Consider the following 19,108-nt stretch of genomic DNA (forward strand, 5'->3'; position numbering starts at 1 on the left):
CCTTTGGTTTGTTGCTGAAGGCGCGTTTGACGTGTTGCCGAAGTGATGATACTGTAGTTCAAAAACATTCAAGACACTTGCTTGTTTGAAATGAAGCATTGATATGTACATACATACATACTTACGTACGTATGCATATTCACAACTAGCCAGCAGTGAGCAATGCAATTGAATGGTAGACGCGCTATAAATACATACATACATGCATACGAGACGATAAATTACGCTTTACCACATTCGTCGTCATTTCAGCAACAAGTCAGATGATTTTCAGCAACAAGTCAGATGATTTTCAGCAACAAGTCAAATGGCTTTCAGCAACAAGTCAGATGATTTTCAGCAACAAGTCAAACGACTTCTGCAACAAATGATGACTCTCATGTTTTCGGAGCCGTTCAACTGCCACGTTTGCTGGTTTCGTGCACGATCATTCACAGATTTGCCGAAGTCAATATCAGTATGAGCAGTTATAAGCATCGTCCACTTGTGGTGGCTGTATTTGCAAGACAGCACGCCTAACATAAAGAATATCGCGAAATACCACGGTTAACGCGCAAATAAACATACATATATATGTGTATCAGTAAAATACATGTATAAAGACTAAACTAAAATACGAAAAATTAAACTAGCTCTATGTCACGTTGTGTATTTCACCTTGGACCGCTTCTTCGCTAATAGGATTTTTTTTCTTTTTTATGGTTTATGGGATTGTGGTGGTCGTCTCGGCTGACCAGAACCATGAACTCCGAATTCCTCCGATATTCCTATTTTGGAGCTTTTCGCTCGCGTGAGCCATAAAATCGCATAAAGCTTTTGTACAAATGGAATACCTTAACCCTAGCACTCACCAGCGAGTTGTGCCGCGCCCTACTACCTTTGCGTACAACATTCAAAATTCCTGGGCGTGCAATCGAATAACTTCCTGGCACACTGGGAACACACAAAAAATTACTCTTCGTTCCTGTTAACACAGAAAAATCCTCACTACATTTACTTACATCTCGCTGGGAGGGCGGTTTTTTTTTATCCTAATGTTAGAATCCGTTGGGATTAGTTCAATTGCTTCCGGACGAGAATCTGCTCCTCCTCAATCCTCGCGTTGAGCTCAGTCCTCCTCCGGGCCAATACTGCCGGCCACGATCGAACCAACGGGCTTCCTCTGCTTCGTTTGGTGTAACCAACACACGCGCCGTTTATGTTTCTTTTTTTTGAGGTTTTACAATTTTTTATCAAAAACTTCTTTGTCGCCCGAGAATGCCCATGCCTGCGCGCGAGTCGGGGCAGTTAACGTTTCAGTTCACACCGCAATCTTATCCTNCGATCGAACCAACGGGCTTCCTCTGCTTCGTTTGGTGTAACCAACACACGCGCCGTTTATGTTTATTTATTTTTATTTTTTTTGAGGTTATACAATTTTTTATCAAAAACTTCTTTGTCGCTCGAGAATGCCCATGCCTGCGCGCGAGTCGGGGCAGTTAACGTTTCAGTTCACACCGCAATCTTATCCTTACGGTCCACTGTGAACTCCTTTATATAGCCTTGTTTCTACCGCCATCCGTTTTAACCACCGTTTTCCGTAATCCGATCCGTTCGCCCTATATCTGTCTCTCTCCTAATGATTTACTCGGCTCTCCGAATGGCCCTTGCCAATCTGGCAACATTTTTCCTTAAAAGCTTTACAATTTCCCTTTTGGGACTTTTGCTGAGTTTGAAATTTGTCGATCGACACAAAGATGGCAACCAACGAAAACATCAGGTAAATAAGGATGGGGATTTTACTAATTTCATTAATTTTTTTTATATATATTATATAGCTGTTCCGGCGGTCCATGGGTAGCTACTAGGGACCTTCAACAAACGCCCAACGTGGGGAACACCCACCCCTGACAACTTGTAAGTATGCACAATGACCCAACTCATCTCAAGTCACAAAAATAGTCACTAATTGCTAGTCTCAAATTTAGTGACTTGAGATGAGACCGAATTACTGAATCCCAGTGTAGATATGCGAATGCTAATGTTTGGTTTCAAACTGGAAGAGTTACCAGAGGTGCCAAATGTGCGGATTTTGCCCCATTTTGGGGAGTTCGGAAACCATTTGGGAATGGATTTTTTCGTTTGGGGATGTGAGGATTTGATTAGGATTTTTGTTTGGTTTAAAATTTTCATATTGAAATTAAAATACATATATTTTACTGTCTGACCTTAAGAACTTCTCGAGAAAAGATTTTCTTTGTACATAGTTTTTGCGCGGTATGATTATAACGTTTTTCTATCGCCGTCAAAGCTTTATTCGGGGCAAATGTCTGCTTTGATTGGCTTTCATTGAACAAACAATTCTCTCTCAGTTCATTACAACAAATTGTAAAAGGACTGCTGTAATTGACATTCACAACTTATACATATTTCTTTGCGCCAACATTGTCGGTTCTTCATTTAGTGTAAAAAAAATTTAGAAAATGGCTGGCGGACAAAAAAAAGCATACTAATTGGGCGAATTTATAGACGGCTGTGGGAATAGGAACCTTGGCCGAAGGTTTGTTATTAAATAGTCTCCAAAAATCATAAAATATAAGAAACCGCAATACATAAATCACATATCGTCGTATAAAGTACAAAACCGCGTATCGTCATTATGCAAAACCGCGTAACTGACATTTGCTGCCAAAAATTGGATTTGCTCACACAAGCTCTTGGCTCAATCCTAATCCATTCGTCCTGAAATATACTAGCCAGAAATGCCATTGCTTTATAAAAAAGGGAACCACTTCGAAATATGAGTGTTTTTACTCTCTAGAAAACAATTTATGCAGCCTCACTTACGCGGTTTTGCATTATCTTGATACGCGGTTTTGCATTTTGTTGATACGCGGTTTTGTACTTTAAACGACGACATGGTTATATGATCTCATACATACTTACCTGTGTGTACGTATATGTGTCAACTACAGGTGGCAAGGCTATAGTACAAGCGATAGATGGTAACCTTAAGATAGAGGAAGATAGGAGAAACGAAGAGGTTGAGGAGATAAGTAAGAAGCAAATTACGGAAGAGGGCGGCCGCAACTATCGGATTTGAGTTTGGATTCATTTTATGTTTTGCTTTAAATTATTATTGATAGTCTTATTGTTCCTTACATTCTGGGAATAAATCTTGACAATTCACTTAACTACACGGAGTGATTTCTATCAAGTGAAGCCAGTAGTTTCACATCTCAGAAGGTGCATTTATGGAGCCAAATGCCTACAACGGAAGCGTCGCGGAGGTTCAACGGTGCGCAAGCGCAAATACGAAGAGAATCTTCAACGAACAAAGAGCTGCTGAAGCGCAAAGGTGCACTTATAAGCAAACAGCGCAACATCATCTTTTTGTGGAAGCTGCCAAAAGGTGCCACAACGAAGCATAAAGTCAAGATATTTGACCATTGCGCTGGGAACGTATTTTCCAGAGCAACGTATCAAAAAGTTCAGACACGCAACGAGCAAGCGGTTGAAGCAACATAGGCGCAAACGACGCCGACGTCTTTGCATACGTTTTGACTGCGCCGTTACGATTTATGATTCGACGTCAATTTAGTTTGGAAGCAGCAACGAGCTACCAACGGCTAAAATTTAAAACACAAAATCAAAAGCGAGTGTGTTTGGGGCGTGGGCACCATTCTAATAAGAAAGTCCAACGAATACGAAAGCAAAGCAAAATAAATAAAAGGACGGTGAAATTCAATTCAGTACGGCTTTTAAATTTTCACTAATAAAGTTTGTTTAAATATGATAAAGCTAGTCACTTTGAGGGCCAGTCAGCTGAATGCGCTGCTAAGAGCTAACGAATTGCCAATGGCTGATTTTAAAGCTGCAAGAAGTTTTGGGCACGGATGAAATCGATTCACCGGAGCTCGAAGATGACTCTATGACGTCCGCAAACGATTTTCAAACGCAAATCAATAGCTTTAGAGTTGACGAGTTTAACATAACCTATTAGTAGGGTTAATCGCAATTCGACACCCGCAACAGATAGCGGTGAAGTGCAACATGGGTCCAACGACAGCGGTGATGTTAGACCAGGCTCAACCATTCTCATGGGGGAATCAGCCAATGATTCACGCAGTCCATCACGTACAAAGATATCGATCCAGGAGATGATTGGTATAGTGCCTTAGTTTGACCCGCTCAGAGGTTCTACGTCTGCAACGCAGTTTGTAATACGAACTGAATAACTACAACAGTGCTACGGGTGGCCAAAGGAGATGGTTTTGGTTGCAGTCCAGCACAAAATGAATAGCATGGCCAAACGCTGGCTGGATGCCCAACCGGTTTTCCGGTCTTGGTCTCAATTCGTATAAGCATGTAACATAGATTTCCCGTCTACGCATAACGCAGCAGAAACACACAAAGCGCTAATGAAGCGTAAACGTAGAAACGGAGAAGATTACCTGGAGTATTATTATTCAATGCTAACGATAGGTCGTCAAGGTATGGTGGACGACGTACCCATCATCACGCACTTAATTAGCGGTCTCAATAAATGCCACGATACTTTCTTTCTTTCTTGAGTAAAAGCTTTAAATTTGCCAAGATACATAAGTTTCTGGCGGTCTCACCGCTCGAAAGCAAAAGTACTTGTAATTTTTCAAAGAATAAACAGGAATTGTGTGTCTCATGTATTTTTGGTGTTAATGGCGCTAGCGCTTTTCGAATATTGGTGTTGGCGCGGCAGCTCCGGCTACGATGTTAACGGAATTGCGCCGCGCAGCGCAGTGTTACTCATGCCAAGTGGGAACAGCTTTCAGTCCACAATCCCAAAACTCGTTTTCAAGTGTTTTCGTTGTCGGTCCGAACATGGTATTAGAACGAAAACGTGTTTTCGATATCGGTCAGAACATGGTATAATTACGGTGACCATATTTATGGGAGCCGAATACGGGACACCAAATAATTTTGCAATTTTTTCTACAAAAACTTGCAGATCTTAAAGCCTTCTTCAATGATCCTAGATGTATTAGCCCTGAAACAGCATCCTTTTAGTAACATCACAAATTTGTAGGAAAATTTTCTCGAGATTTTTACCTCTCAAAATTTGTTAAAAAAATCGTTAAATTTTCAATCGCAATTTTTTCGTACAAAGTAATTATGTTCGAACATTTTTTTAAAAGAAGGGCACTTTATTATACTCAATTTTAATGAGGTAGGTACAAAACTGCAAACCAATTTTTTTTCTAAGGATTCTAATTAAAGAGTTTGAAATTTTGGTGAAACATTGCAGAATTAATTTTTATAGTTTTTTTGCACAAATTTAGAAATCTGGTATTAAAATGAATCAGTGAGATTGTATTTTCATATAACAAAATTTTATTTGTGCCACAATGGCTCGTAGGCACAGTAGCCAATGGAAAAGTTCTTTTACCACCTCTGCAAGATTGTAAGTCATGCAGAGTCCGCAAATGGCTCCGCAAGCATTGACCTGAGGATGCATCAGACTAGGCCGAGCATACTTTGAACTGCCATTAATTTATAACATAAGACAGTTTTAATACATGACAGTTGAGAAGTTCATGTACAAAAGTTTCATTAATTTAATGAAGGAAACTTTCGCCCATGCAGCATGAATTTAGGCGCGTTCCCGTAACCGAAACGACCCAGATTTATATCTGGCCAAGGACTGTCACTCCAGCAACACTAGCCAAAAACTCTTTGAGGAATTTGTATGCTAATAATAAACTAAGGAAATATAGCCAAACCTTGCTAAAATGTTGAGTCCAAATTTATATGTCGATCACTGTATGTATTCCTCGAATCGGAACACAGGAATTCAGATTAGAAAACAATAACTTTTTATGGAGAAAATTGTGGTCATATACCAACATCACTTAAAACTAGTTCATAGGCATGTAATGTTAATGAGCTTTTAAGGCGTCGAGACACCGAATACGGAATAAATACCGGGCATTAAAAGAAATACAGAACACTTGGCGTTCCATATAACAAAAAAAAATGTACAGGACAACGAGTCAAAAAAGAGGACTGTCCCGTATAATACAGGACGGATGGTCACCGTAGGTATAATGCTAAAATCGTATTAATAAATGCACGAAATGAATGCATGGAATACTATGGTTTACTTTAACTGCATTTGTAACATAAAATTACGAAACTAACCGATTTATTGAAATATCAAAGCGAAAACTAGCTGCGAAAATCCCGCTATGTTTAATTAAAACATGGAAATGCTTGGTGTTGCCAATTTATTATTATCAGAAAAGGCTTTAATTAGTGATGCCAGTTGCAATAAATGTGGAAGATTTTAAGGTTTTTACAATTAAAGAAATGAAATTAAATTTAGATTGCGTTTATTGCTACGTTTATACATTAGCTATTTGCAAATAAAAATAATTTGCAAATACCTAACTCACTGTTTATTCGATGGTGAAATTTTTTTTTTTAATATTGCCTGATTATATAAGACCATCGAAAAATAAAATAAAGTTAAAAATTGCAACGTCTTGATTATAAAAAGGCAATAAGATGACCATCGAAAAAGAAAATAAACCTAAGAATTGGTGGCGTCTTGCGCTTATTTGCAAATAGTACCACTAATCAATACTTATTTGCGTGATTTAGTTATTTGCAAATAAAAAATTAACTCGGCGTTTATACGGAAAACGTTTCCATTTTGCAAATTGTTATTTGCAAATAATACGTGCTTATAAACGTAATATTAATTTCCGGTATGTATATAAGAATGCGCCCATTCACAAGTCTATTTCCTTATGTAATTCTGATTGTAATTACTGGATTTTTATTGTTGCCGGAGAAGAATGTCAGAACTTTTCTCTGCGTAGGCGGCCTTCGGCCGCGCTTAGGAATCACAATCCTTACTGCGCAGAATTCTCCTCTTTGTGTTGCCGGAGAAAAACAGAACTTCTTTCTGCGTAGGCGGTTTTCTGCAGCGCTTAGGGATCATAACCCTTAATAGGCAGAGTTCTCCTTTCTGTGTTGCCGAAGAAGAGTGGCAGAACTTCTTTCTGCGTAGGCGGCCTTCGGCCGCGCTTGGGGATCATAACCCTTACTAAGCAGAATTCTCCTTTCTGTCTTGCCAAAGAAGTTAGGCGGAACTTCTTTCTTCTTTAATTTCTTCAATTGTAAAAAACTTAAAATCTGTATCATTTGTTGCTATTGGCATCACTAATTAAACCCCTTTATAATAAAAATAAATTCGCAACACTAATAGCGTCTTTTTTTTCTCCATAAAATTCTGCCCTAATGCTGCCACTTTAAAATGCTGTATTCTTTTGTAAAATAAATGCAATCTTTGCAGAGGGCAGAGCTATCTTTTCTCACAGGGTTACCCTAAAAATGTGGTAAAATGTAACATATTTCGCCCTCTCTGCTTGGCAACACTAATAGCGTTTTTGTTTCTCCATAAAATTCTGCCCTGATGCTGCCACTTTAAAATGCTGTGTTCTTTTGTAAAATGAATGCAATCTTTGCAGAGGGCAGAGCTATCTTTTCTCACAGGGTTACCCTAAAAATGTGGGAAAATGTAACATATTTCACCCTCTCTGCTAACGACAAGGGAGATAATTGCCCTTTCAATCAGCTGATCAATAGTAACATCACGTAAAAATAGTACCTCTCTTGTCTCGTTTTAGCACGCATATATCGGCAATGTTAAAGCAGCACAGATAAAGTGTGCACATTTTTGACATTTCATTTTGTCGCTCGTGAATCGAAAACGCAAACTTTATGCTTAGGCATAAAATTATTAAAATATTCTAGGTGCCCGGGATCTTTGTAAATTTTAATAACCTAAATCAGGAAAACTGATTGTATTTTGTCAGGTAAATATGTTTCCCAGAAGATGGAGTTTATATATTTGTAGTTACTTACACAGAAATTTTTGGTGTCACAGGTGGAAGAGAATTGTTGGCGAAAATGGAAAAACGCTGCTTGTTTGTAGGAACAAAAGTAATAAATGACCCCTTGGAGTCAGATGATGAGGAAATCGGAGTGCTTTTACATCCAAAAGTGAATTGCTTACATGTAAAAGACTTTATAGATGAAGTAGTCAACTTGTACACAGGCCGCGAGGTATTTTTTTCATACGGGCACGGATTAGTATTTCGCTCACCAAGTTTCAGAGAAGCATACTTTCTTTGTGAAGTTTGGTTTACGCTTTATCCAGTGGGTGGAGTTTCATGAAGAACGCCCATGCATTTCCCCGTACCGCCCTCAAACTAGTGGGCAAAATACTAAACACTCCTTTCATAATTTTTCTCAATGCTTGTTTAGGGTACTGTTTTGTTATTTGTACAACGATGTTGAGTTGGTGTGCTCAAACGCGAACCATCCTTATTCGTTTAGGGTGGGTTTGGAGGACCACGCCCCTTTTCCTCCGCTCACACCACAAAATCGTTGTACAAATAACTAACAGCCTAATTCTGTGCACTTGACAATTTAACAGAAAGTTGACAAATAATCAAGATTTTTATCAAGTTTAAATCTTTTCGGCATTCTGTGCATAACTTGATAAAACTAAAAAGCTTTTACACCCTGTGCTTTTCCCCACACTATGGTGAAAATCGTAATGTAAACAGAGCTCAGCTGTTTAGTGCAAGAAACTGCCGAATGGAGTCCTCAAAAACGTAAGAATTTCAGTTTTACATTACTTTTATATAATATAAGCTATTTATTTACAGAAAAACAAAACACGATCGTGCTACGCAGGAGCAGTTGCAGCGTTTTGTCTCATTTGTCCGGGCTAATCCTGATATGGGGAAAGGAAAGAATAACCCGAAGTCGCCACAGAAAATGCAGTGCTTATGGAATCAGTTGGCGGACGAGTTGAATGCATTGAGGGGACCAACACGCACCGCAGTAAAGTGGAAAGAGGTAATTTATTTTATCTCAGTTATTATATGCTTATACATGTATGTATATGAATGTATGTACATACATATGTACATTAATATATATGAATGGATATCGTTGTTTAATGTTGCCATAATTTTAGACCCTCGGAGTTTGGAAGAGCCAATTGCGTACGCGAGCACGCAGATTAAAAATGAGTCAAAGGATTACTGGTGGCGGTCCAGGTTGCAAACAGCTGAGCGAATTTGAAGAGCGTGCTTTGACCACTTTTGGTTCGCCTGCAGTTGGTGGCGTAGGTGTTGAAAGTTTTGGGCTAAGGCCATCAATGNGCGGTTTGAAGAGCGTGCTTTGGCCACTTTTGGTTCGGCTGCAGTTGGTGGCGTAGGTGTTGAAAGTTTTGGGCTAAGGCCATCAATGTCTGAAGAGTTATTGGTGGAGTGCCCCGCGTCTACAATGGCGAGTACATTGCCGATTCCGGCACCACAGAGCCCAGCACTGTTATTGAACCCTTCACCATCGCCGGCCGTTGCACCAATATCAATCATTGTGCCATCGCAAAGCGTTTTACCACTGTTGAGTCCCACATTATCGCCGACCACCGCACCGATATCAAGCATTGCAATATCGCCGAGCGCTACACAGTTGTTGAGTTCTTTACCGTCGCCGCATGCATCAACGTCGTTTGACGTGGAAATTCCAGTAACTTCAAAATTGTTTTTGCGTATACTTTTTTTTAATTAGCTTTATTTATTAAAGAATGATACCCTGTTGGATGTCGGCTCATCGCGTCCATCACGTGGGGAACGAAAAAAACTTATGAATGCCCTCATTGCTAATATAGCAAAAAGAGGTACCATCGAAGAACAGAGGCAACGTCGCGACGAGGAGCAACGCCAGGAGCACCTTGAAACGATGCAGGCTATCAAAGGGCTAACGAGCTGTGTGGCTGAGCTAATACAGGTTTTGAAACCAAATTAAATAAACTTGCCAAACAAGTTTTAACAAGTGCTGAAATCTACTTAAAGTACCTGCCAAAATTGTTGATGTTAATTTTTATTTGGCAATGTTTTATAAAAATATACAGTGACCAAACAATATTGTACAGGGATGTGCCTAATATGTTCATAATGTTTTGAATTAGGAATTTTATTCGGCATTTTTTTATAAAAGTATGACTCATCTAACAAAATCGAAACTTTAAACTTTATGCAAAAAATAGAAACTTTTAACAAAGTTTCATCAAAAGTACAAACGTTTTAATTAGAATTTATAGAAAAAATAAATAGGCTAATTAATTTTATATACTAAAGTGCAAGTTTAATATTGCTAAAAGATCCTGTTGATTTTTGAAAAATTGTTTGCTGGCGGTGTTACGCATTTTCTTCCAAACAAAATATGTACGAAAGTTTTTCGGCCGCTGTGGTGTAGTGGTAAGCAGTGCGCGCTTCCACTCCACAATGCCTGGGTTCAAACCCTGGGCAAAGCAACATCGCAAAAATATAGAAAAAAGGTTTTTTCTTAAACAGCGGTCGTCCCTCGGCAGGCAATGGCAAACCTCCGAGTGAATTTCTGCCATGAAAAACAGCTTCTCATAAAAATACAACCGCCGTTCGGAGTCGGCGTAAAACTGTAGGTCCCTCCGCTTTGTGTGACAACATCAAGGCGCACGCCACAAATCGCAGGAGAAGCTCGGCCAAACACTAACATATGTGTAAGCGCCAATCTATTATTATTATTATTTATTTTTTCTATAAATTCTAATTAAAACGTTTGTTTCAATTTGAATCGTTCAAAAATTTGTTAATTTGTCAAAGGCATTTGACATCTTGACAATTTATCAAGAAAAAAGCTTTTTATTTTTGACATAGAATACGAAACACTTGATAAATTGTCAATATTGATAAATAAACAAGATGGTGAATTTATCAAGTGCACAGAATTAGGCTGTTAACATTTCCCCTTGTTTATATACTGTATATTTTTATATTTATGCATTTGTAGTTTAAACGAAATTTTTGCGTTGAACGTGGAAGTGCGGAATATTTAATTGCAAAATATACAAGCAGTTCCTACTCATACAATATTATAGCTGCTTAAAAGTTTAGTTTTTAATTCATGAAATTACATATACTTATGTATGCTTTTAAGACGTTATTAAGCGTTATAACATCTTGTGGATCCCTTTACTGTATTTACATATTTTGGTTTGTAGGCTTTAACAGAATATAAAATAAGTTTAAGTGATTTTCTCTTTCTGGTCCACCGCAGTGTTGGAAAATTGTAATTGTATTGTAATTTATACCAAATTCTACAATACAAATACAAATGGTTTGTATTATTATAAAAATAGATTCAAGTTAAAAAGAAATAAATAAATGGTCAACTATCGTATAATGGCAAACGCCAGTTATACGCCTAAATCTATAAATGTGTTTTTGCCAATGCCACGATTGGTGCAACGGTCGGCTCATCTGGCAGATACAAAATCACTGGCAGCAACGTCAATGTGGGCATTTGTATGGCTTGGGGAATGTTTGTACAGGTACAGGTTTGCCAAAGCTGAAAAAAGATGTGTATATTTTTCAGCATTTAATCGCTAGTTATTCGAATTTGCTTACTTACACCGAATGTTCTGTTGGTGCCGTTGTTGCTGTTCAAGTTGCTCCGAAATCCGAACCACTAGCAAGAGCAGTGTTTCCGAACACGCCGTATAAAGGTGATGTGGATTTGGCCGTCAATGGCATAGATATGGTGATGGAGAACAGTCAGTTGTTGTAAATGAGCGAAGGGCGCCGATGAAAATATTATTTGGAGAAACGTTGGGCCAGAAACGAAAGGCACTTGCAATCATTTTACATCCATTTGCAGAAGCCTGCAAACCAAGAGCTAAAAAATATATATTATAACTTTATAGATAATAAGCAGCATATACAATTTAAACCCGATTTTATAACTATCCCCTTATTCTAGAACCCGAATTTTCGTAGTTCGTAATTGGTAGCTATGCTACGAAAAACGAAAAATCCACATGCTGCAGCATTGCCAGCTATCAGTTGTTTTTCGAAGATAGCTGAATGAAGGAAAACAAAGTGGAAAAGAATTAAAAAAACACTCATCATGTGCTTGTTTATTGTAAAATTGGTTAATTTTACATATTTTGAGGACAATTATGGATTCTGATGTATTTGCAATTATAGCAGCAGAGTAAGCGGGCGCTATGGCAATGGATTCACAAAGGTATGCGGAGCTGTCGGGCATAGTAACCATGGGCGCATCTATGTCAGCTTGTGGTTGAATTGTTGAACCACAAGCCAGAACTCCTCCTATACCTGAAGGTCTGGTTCTCAATCCAGTTAATGCAATAACAGCTTCTTCCAAGCCATTGAAAACATGCACTTTGTCAGGTCCACCACCTGTTGCGCTTGCTTCTGCCTTCGGCCGCGCTCAGGGATTATAACCCTTACTAAGTAGAATTCTCCTTTCTGTGTTGCGGGGAGGAAGGGCTTTTGCCTGTCAAAGGTATACAACATTTCTTGTGCATATTACTCCGGCTACGCCGTCCACAGTATTTTTGCGCAGACCCCACGTCGAAATTTGCAAAAAGTGCATAGTGCAAACTGAGTTTATCAATAAGCTAGTGGTAGGAAGTGTGAAACATATATCCCAAATGAAATGTGAATCTTTTGATTACACGTGTATGTTAAAGTTTTTGGATTCGGGTTATGCGTTTGGACACAACAACCGAAAATCGTTGTACATTAACTAAACCGGGCCCAAGTTTCTCGATAAGGGGCAACAAATATTCTTTTTTGCTCGTTTATATAAAGCAGTGGATAAAAATATACGTATATGCGAAAGGCAAATTTATGTGGTGGTGTTCATTACCAATATTTCTTGCAAACACACATCGATTTACATCTTTTATTTCGACTCCGACACAGAATTGTTTTTGTACAAAATTACGCAAAAAAGTTCATTTTTAGGCATGCCATTGTTACNTGAGTTTATCAATAAGCTAGTGGTAGGAAATGTGAAACATATATCCCAAATGAAATGTGAATCTTTTGATTACACGTGTATGTTAAAGTTTTTGGATTCGGGTTATGCGTTTGGACACAACAACCGAAAATCGTTGTACATTAACTAAACCGGGCCCAAGTTTCTCGATAAGGGGCAACAAATATTCTTTTTTGCTCGTTTATATAAAGCAGTGGATAAAAATATACGTATATGCGAAAGGCAAATTTATGTGGTGGTGTTCATTACCAATATTTCTTGCAAACACACATCGATTTACATCTTTTATTTCGACTCCGACACAGAATTGTTTTTGTACAAAATTACGCAAAAAAGTTCATTTTTAGGCATGCCATTGTTACGAATTTCGAAAGTTCGAAAATACAATTCGGATCGCAGCATACTATTTCTACGATTCGTAACAAAATCCGAATACGAAAGAGTTGCAGAATAGGGGTGTATATCTCGCACACCCGCAGCTTTAAGCTGGTTTGATTTCAGTCAAACATTTTTCCATAAGGCTTTCGATTCTTGTAGCTTTCCCCATTCTCTCCTTGTGTCGCTTCTCCCTGGCTTCCTCTTTCCTAGCAGCAATTTCAATTAGAGTTTCTTGCATCGTTTTTTTCTTTCTTTGCTTTTCTTTTGGTGAGACCTCTTTTTTAACTATACATTGGCTACTCAGTTTTATTGCCGGCTCAATGGAATCAACCAGTTTGCAAATTTTTTTTTGGCGTTTTGCACCTGAGCTTCTGTTATTTTCCACTGCCGCATTTTTTCGTTTCATGATGGTCTTGTACCTTTCTTCACACTGCTTCCAACTTTTCCCGTCGAACCCAGCGCCAATCTTCATCCACATATCCTTCTTTGTCTTTAACTGCTTGAAGGGCCCAATGTCCGGCAAAAAGGAAGCGTACTTATCCAGCAAGAGTCTCGTTTCGGCTTCCGTCCATACTGCAAAAAAGCGTTATTTAAGGATACGCATTTTCGGCTTTTACTTTTCTATCAATTTTCATTTTCTCAAATTTTCTGATTGCATTTCAGGGTTGCAGTTTGTGATCCTTTGTCAGTGTGAAGGGCTACACTGAACCCTAAGCAGGGTGCCAAATTCACAGGGCGAAGTGCAACTTTAAAAGACTTTCGCACCTCGGTATGGCAACATATTCGTGTAGAAAAGAAAACACTATAAGCACCTCCATGTTTTAATTACAATAAATCGGTTGGTTTCATAATTTTATGTTACAAATTCAGTTAAAGTAAACCATAGTGAACATGTAAATACCAATATGCAATCAGCAACGATTTTTCCCCATTTTTAATAGGCTTGCCTGATAAGCAGCGTAGTCGGAGGAGAAAGAAAAGCATACCGTTGAATTCCTTGGTTAATACAATGTTTAGATACTGTTATACTGCGGTATTTAAAGTGTTTGTATATGCAGAGTTGCATTGCACATTGCACCCATATACATTGCATTTTTTAAATATTAGGCCCATTCTTTGGCAACCGAGCTACAAAAGAACACTCGCTTTAATAACGAAATACACGCAAAGCAACAACACAAACTCGCCTATTTATCCGAGTTGAGCCAGGTCGGTTAAAGCATACGCGACCTGAAGAGTAGTGTTGTTAAGTGAGAAAACTGCTCTATTGTGAATTGTTAGTGGGAAAGTGGAGAGGGAGATTTTCGTATATACATGGTATATATTTTAAATAAGTATATATATTACGCAAATACATGTCTACATTCCGTTGAACTAATCACATGTTTCTTGCCAGCTACCGGCAGGGTTGCTTAAGTAGTTAAAAGCAAATTTTACCCGAGTTGAGCGTTCTTTTGTCGCTCGCTTACAAAAACATGCAGCTATTCAATATAGCAATGAACAATTTTTCTGAATTTTCCATTTCTAAAACACCAATGGTAACCAATACCAAACGAAGCATCAACTTTGTTTCTGATGCGCTGATTGCTCTACCGATGCGGCTCGATACCTTTTCGCATGCGTTTTGGAAAAGTATACATTTTCAATATTTTGTAGTTCGGCGTTATGGAACATTATACTTTGTACGTATGCAAAGCAATAGACGTTCTGAAGTCAGCCTATATCTATGAGTTTTCAAAAAAGTGGTCTTAGTAACTTTTCACTTTAACATATCGCTAGGTTAATGAGATGATAATTGGCATTTTAAAAAAGTCTGCACGGTTTCACCCAAATTGCAAACATTTTAATTAAAATCTAAGAAAAGAATTAATTTTAGTATAGTAAAGTGCAAAATTGAAATAGCAACTTGTGTTGAGTTTAGGAAAATTTATTCCTTGACATTGTAAAGCAGTTCCTTCCATATCAAGATATTTTTAAAACATATTTTGAAAAATTTCTGCAACCTTGCGGAGTGCTGCCAGCTTTTCTTTTTATCACATCAGGATGTAGCGAACAAATATGGCACGTTCTAGAAACCGCTACTTGAGATTTTCCGATTTTGACAATTCTCAAGTAAAAGTAAACAATGCTTTCACAAAAATCACCGTTTATTATCATTTTCGCTATTAATTCTTTTTATAAATCATATATTTTGCAATTTAAAACAATAAAACCACTTCTCCTGTCAAGAAATTGAATATTGAAAAAATGTACTATTTTACAGATTATTTTATCCTTCCATTCTGCCTGCTCTTAGGGCCGGTTCCTTAATGTCTGGTTAACAGTAATCTGAGGTTAAACACCGTTATCGACGTGTTCGACTCCATGCATACAACAGGGAGTCGGTAACGTCGATAACTATGTTTAACCGGAGATTAGTGTTAACCAGACATTGAGTAACCGGCCCTTAGTGTTTAGTGTTGGACAATTGAATGGTCGCCTCAAATAACGTTGTAAGCGACTATTGGTTCAAAGCTACTTTCCTTGATTTTAAAGATATTAATGTGTATATTTTATTTTTTTAAAGGCAAGATTGTTGAAGAGTGCTATACCGAAAAAGTAGAAAACCAAATCTAATCCCCGTTTGTGCGTCAGTAAACAAGTTTTTTTTTTTATTTCATAAAATTATAATTTTGTCGCTTACAACGTTATTTGAGGCGACCATTCAATTGTCGAGCAAAACTAAAACTACTCAAAAACACGAATATGTGGTAGATTGCGGACCTTGTGTGGTAGATGTGGTAGATGCTCAAAAAAGTGGCAGATCTACCATAATGTGGTAGAAGTCCGATCACTGATCACGAATTTTGTCATGAAACGTGGCGGGGATGTTAAGAAACGTATACATTTACATTATTTATCACTCTTTTCACTTTATTAGTAATAGTATTTAACTAATTTGTTGTTAAATACTTTGTAGTTTCACTAGCAAAGTTTCATATAAAAATAGAACTTAACACTTTCGATAGTTTGCGGATAATTTTAAAATGCATTGACGAAGCTTTTTTATATATAAAAGGCTACATTTAGCACTTTCGAACACATTTTTGCGAAGATTGTTCATGCTATCGCATTTAGCAAATGTACATTAAATGTACAGTAAATCGTATGCTTTTGACAAACAGCCATGATCCAGTCGCTTATTCAGATCCGTTCTATCACGATCAATTCGCACAGAGAAGATAATGTGCAAAAATCCTACTGAAAACGACACACGAAATTTTAAACAAAAAATTCAATACAAAAACTTGAATTGTTTTAACCATAACCGAAAATTTGTTTATGTATATATTCATTTGTCGGTGCTATCAATTGAAATTTCCTCAATTATACTATGTCTCCATTGTGAGATTTAATGAAGATTTAGCCCTCTGACGAGATTTTACGTTAAATCTTTTGAGATTTACCATATAAAATTAAATCTCGAAAGGCAGTAGATTTAAGTTAAATCTTCGTCAAATCTTCAATAATATTGGTCAATAAGTACAATTTGTTGGATGTGGCAACCACAAATTCACATGCCATAAGTCAAATGACATTTGTGTTTTCAATATACAGTTGAGGACATTGAAATATAGCCTATCATAAAAACAGGAATTTTCGTATTTTCAGGGATTTTTATATTTTTGTTAGTTTGGGAGGAAAATTAGTAATACATATTTACATAACTTTGGTTGTAATAAATTAAGAAAATATTATTTTAAAAACTAAAAATTTAGAAGAAATGTTTTATAGTAATATCATGCAGAGTCTTCTCCGCTTTCTATAAGTCATTTACGCGCTACGACAAAAAATTTATAAATTTCGGTAATGGTTCTGATTCGATAACATTGCACCGAACATCCTCTAGAACTCAGTTCGTATTCATGATATGCCAAAGGCCCACGATTGGATGTTCGGTTCCCTCCTATGGATAAGAGAGTTCTACAAAAATTTTTCTTTCCGCAAATGTTTTTTACCGTTTTGATAATTTTTCCTAAATTCGGGAAAATGATTCGGAATATGGTACCATTCTTTACACTTTCCCAACTATATATTATACATATGTACATATTTACCACGAATAAGAAGCAATAATATTCAGAATTCATATAATGAAATTCCGCTTGGTACCTTCCTTTTATCTGTCTGTATATCAATGTCCGCAACTGTATTTATAAAATCATACATAAGCAAACGTCAAATATTTAAAAATTTGAACGTCAAACATATCTCGTTGTGGTAATGGAGACGGTCGTGATTTAGCAACTGGATTTATTAAATCTTAATGGATAAATCTCTCAATGGAGACAGAATTGAGCCAGATTTCTATCAGTATCACATCGATGTTGAATTTGCCCAACTTTTCCCTTTCCAAATAATGTAAAATAATAAATGAAATCTCAATCGGCGATCACTTACTACGTATATACGTAAGCTATTTGCAAATAAATATAAGTTACAAATACGTAAATCACTGTTTATTCGATGGTGAAAAATTCTTTTTTCATATTGCCTGATTATAAAAAGGCAATAATATGACCATCGCAAAAGAAAATAAAGTTAAGAATGGCAACATCTTGATTATTAAAAGGCAATAAGATGACCATCGAAAAAGAAAATAAACCTAAGAATGGCGGCTTCTTGCGCTTATTTGCAAATAGTACCACTAATCAACACTTATTTGCGTGATTTAGTTATTTGCAAATAAAAAATTAACTCAGCGTCTATATGGCAAAATTTACGATTTTGCAAACTGTTATTTGTAAATAATACGTGCGTATAAACATAGTAATTGAAACGGAGCTAGCAACTGTATACGCAAAAAAGCAATGTTGCCACTTTTTCTCATTAAACCATGTTTGAATCGTGGAAATCAATTTTGGATGATCACAGGATTGCTTTTATCATTTAGACTCTTGATGCAAAAATGGAGTTGCATTTAATTACATTTAGGTGACGAATTTTGTATGGATAAATGTAGATTTAGAGTAGCATTTAGACCTAAATGCGCAGCATTGCCAGCTAACAGTTGTTTTTCGAGAATAGCTGAATGAAGGAAAACAAAGTGGAAAGGAATTTTCAAAAACACTCATCGAGTGCTTATTTATAGGAAAAGTGTTTAATTTTACATATTTTGAAGGATGCACTTTGTTAGGTCCACCCCCTGTTGGGCTTGCTTCTGCCTTCGGCCGCGCTTAGGGATTATAACCCTTATAATAATAATAATAATAATAATAATAATAATAATAATAATAATAATAGATGGAGAGTGATGGAAGACCTGAGTGGTAGCGACCACAACTACATCACCTTCCAATTCACTGACATAACGCGAGGGCAAACACGTAGTATCCCTCGCAGGAAACCAGGATGGAACCCGTCTAGGGTCGATGTTTGCAAGTTCGATACGTCACTCCTAGCAGATTCCCAAGGTATTTCACCCACAACAGGGAGTCTTGTACTAAGCTGGTAGTCTTGTACTAAGCTGGTCGCTATGTGGCGAAGTGGATCGCGATACCTGGGGCCAGGGATACAAAATAGTGATGAAAAAGTTCCATACATCATCGCAAGCGATGGAAGAGGCCCGAGATAAGAATATAGTGGAAGCGCTATTTCCCACACACCCACTAAGAGCCGATACAGTGTTCGTCGAGGAGCAAGCCGAGACACCACTGTTTTCGACAGACGAGCTGAAGCTAGCCCTGCGAAGCATGAAATCCGGCAAGGCTCCAGGCCCAGATAGCATACCAGCGGAGGCAATCAGGTTAGCAGCGGAAACGAGCCCTGATCTTCTGCTTAACATGTACAACAGCTGCCTTAGGGC

General features: G+C 37.6%; 2 protein-coding genes and 1 long non-coding RNA gene across 6 annotated transcripts in view; 2 read left to right on the forward strand and 1 right to left on the reverse strand.

Annotated features, from left to right (window-relative positions):
- Nucleotides 1–8,476: 8,476 nt before the first annotated feature.
- On the forward strand, nt 8,477–9,253 carry LOC108365539 (uncharacterized). The gene is made up of 3 exons (XM_017619589.1): nt 8,477–8,642; nt 8,697–8,889; nt 9,011–9,253. The coding sequence occupies exons 1-3, from the start codon at nt 8,626–8,628 to the stop codon at nt 9,251–9,253; spliced, it is 453 nt and encodes a 150-aa protein (XP_017475078.1). The 5' UTR covers nt 8,477–8,625.
- On the forward strand, nt 9,227–10,086 carry LOC108365537 (early nodulin-20-like). Its single transcript, XM_017619588.1, has 2 exons — nt 9,227–9,567; nt 9,625–10,086. Exons 1-2 carry the CDS (start codon nt 9,283–9,285, stop codon nt 9,844–9,846), a joined length of 507 nt encoding a protein of 168 aa, XP_017475077.1. The 5' UTR covers nt 9,227–9,282; the 3' UTR covers nt 9,847–10,086.
- A 579-nt stretch (nt 10,087–10,665) lies between these two features.
- The window catches only part of LOC108365538 (uncharacterized), a 39,606-nt gene continuing 31,163 nt past the window's right edge, over nt 10,666–19,108 (reverse strand). For all 4 annotated transcript variants that reach the window (XR_001847941.1, XR_001847943.1, XR_001847940.1 and 1 more), the window contains exons 2-3: nt 11,491–11,754; nt 10,666–11,427 (exon numbers count right to left, since the gene is read on the reverse strand). This is a non-coding gene — a long non-coding RNA (uncharacterized LOC108365538). The remainder of the gene's footprint in view (nt 11,428–11,490; nt 11,755–19,108) is intronic.

Source organism: Rhagoletis zephyria, unplaced genomic scaffold (assembly GCF_001687245.7).
Source record: "Rhagoletis zephyria isolate East Lansing unplaced genomic scaffold, Rhagoletis_zephyria_1.1 Rzeph_scaffold_01906, whole genome shotgun sequence".
Taxonomy (NCBI): Eukaryota; Metazoa; Arthropoda; class Insecta; order Diptera; family Tephritidae; genus Rhagoletis; species Rhagoletis zephyria.

Bases quoted from the DNA above. Each gene is read 5' to 3' on its own strand.
- LOC108365537 (XM_017619588.1), top strand. From the start codon at position 9,283: ATGTCTGAAGAGTTATTGGTGGAGTGCCCCGCGTCTACAATGGCGAGT. The intron at 9,568-9,624 runs GTAACTTCAAAA...TATTTATTAAAG, and splicing joins CGTTTGACGTGGAAATTCCA to AATGATACCCTGTTGGATGT.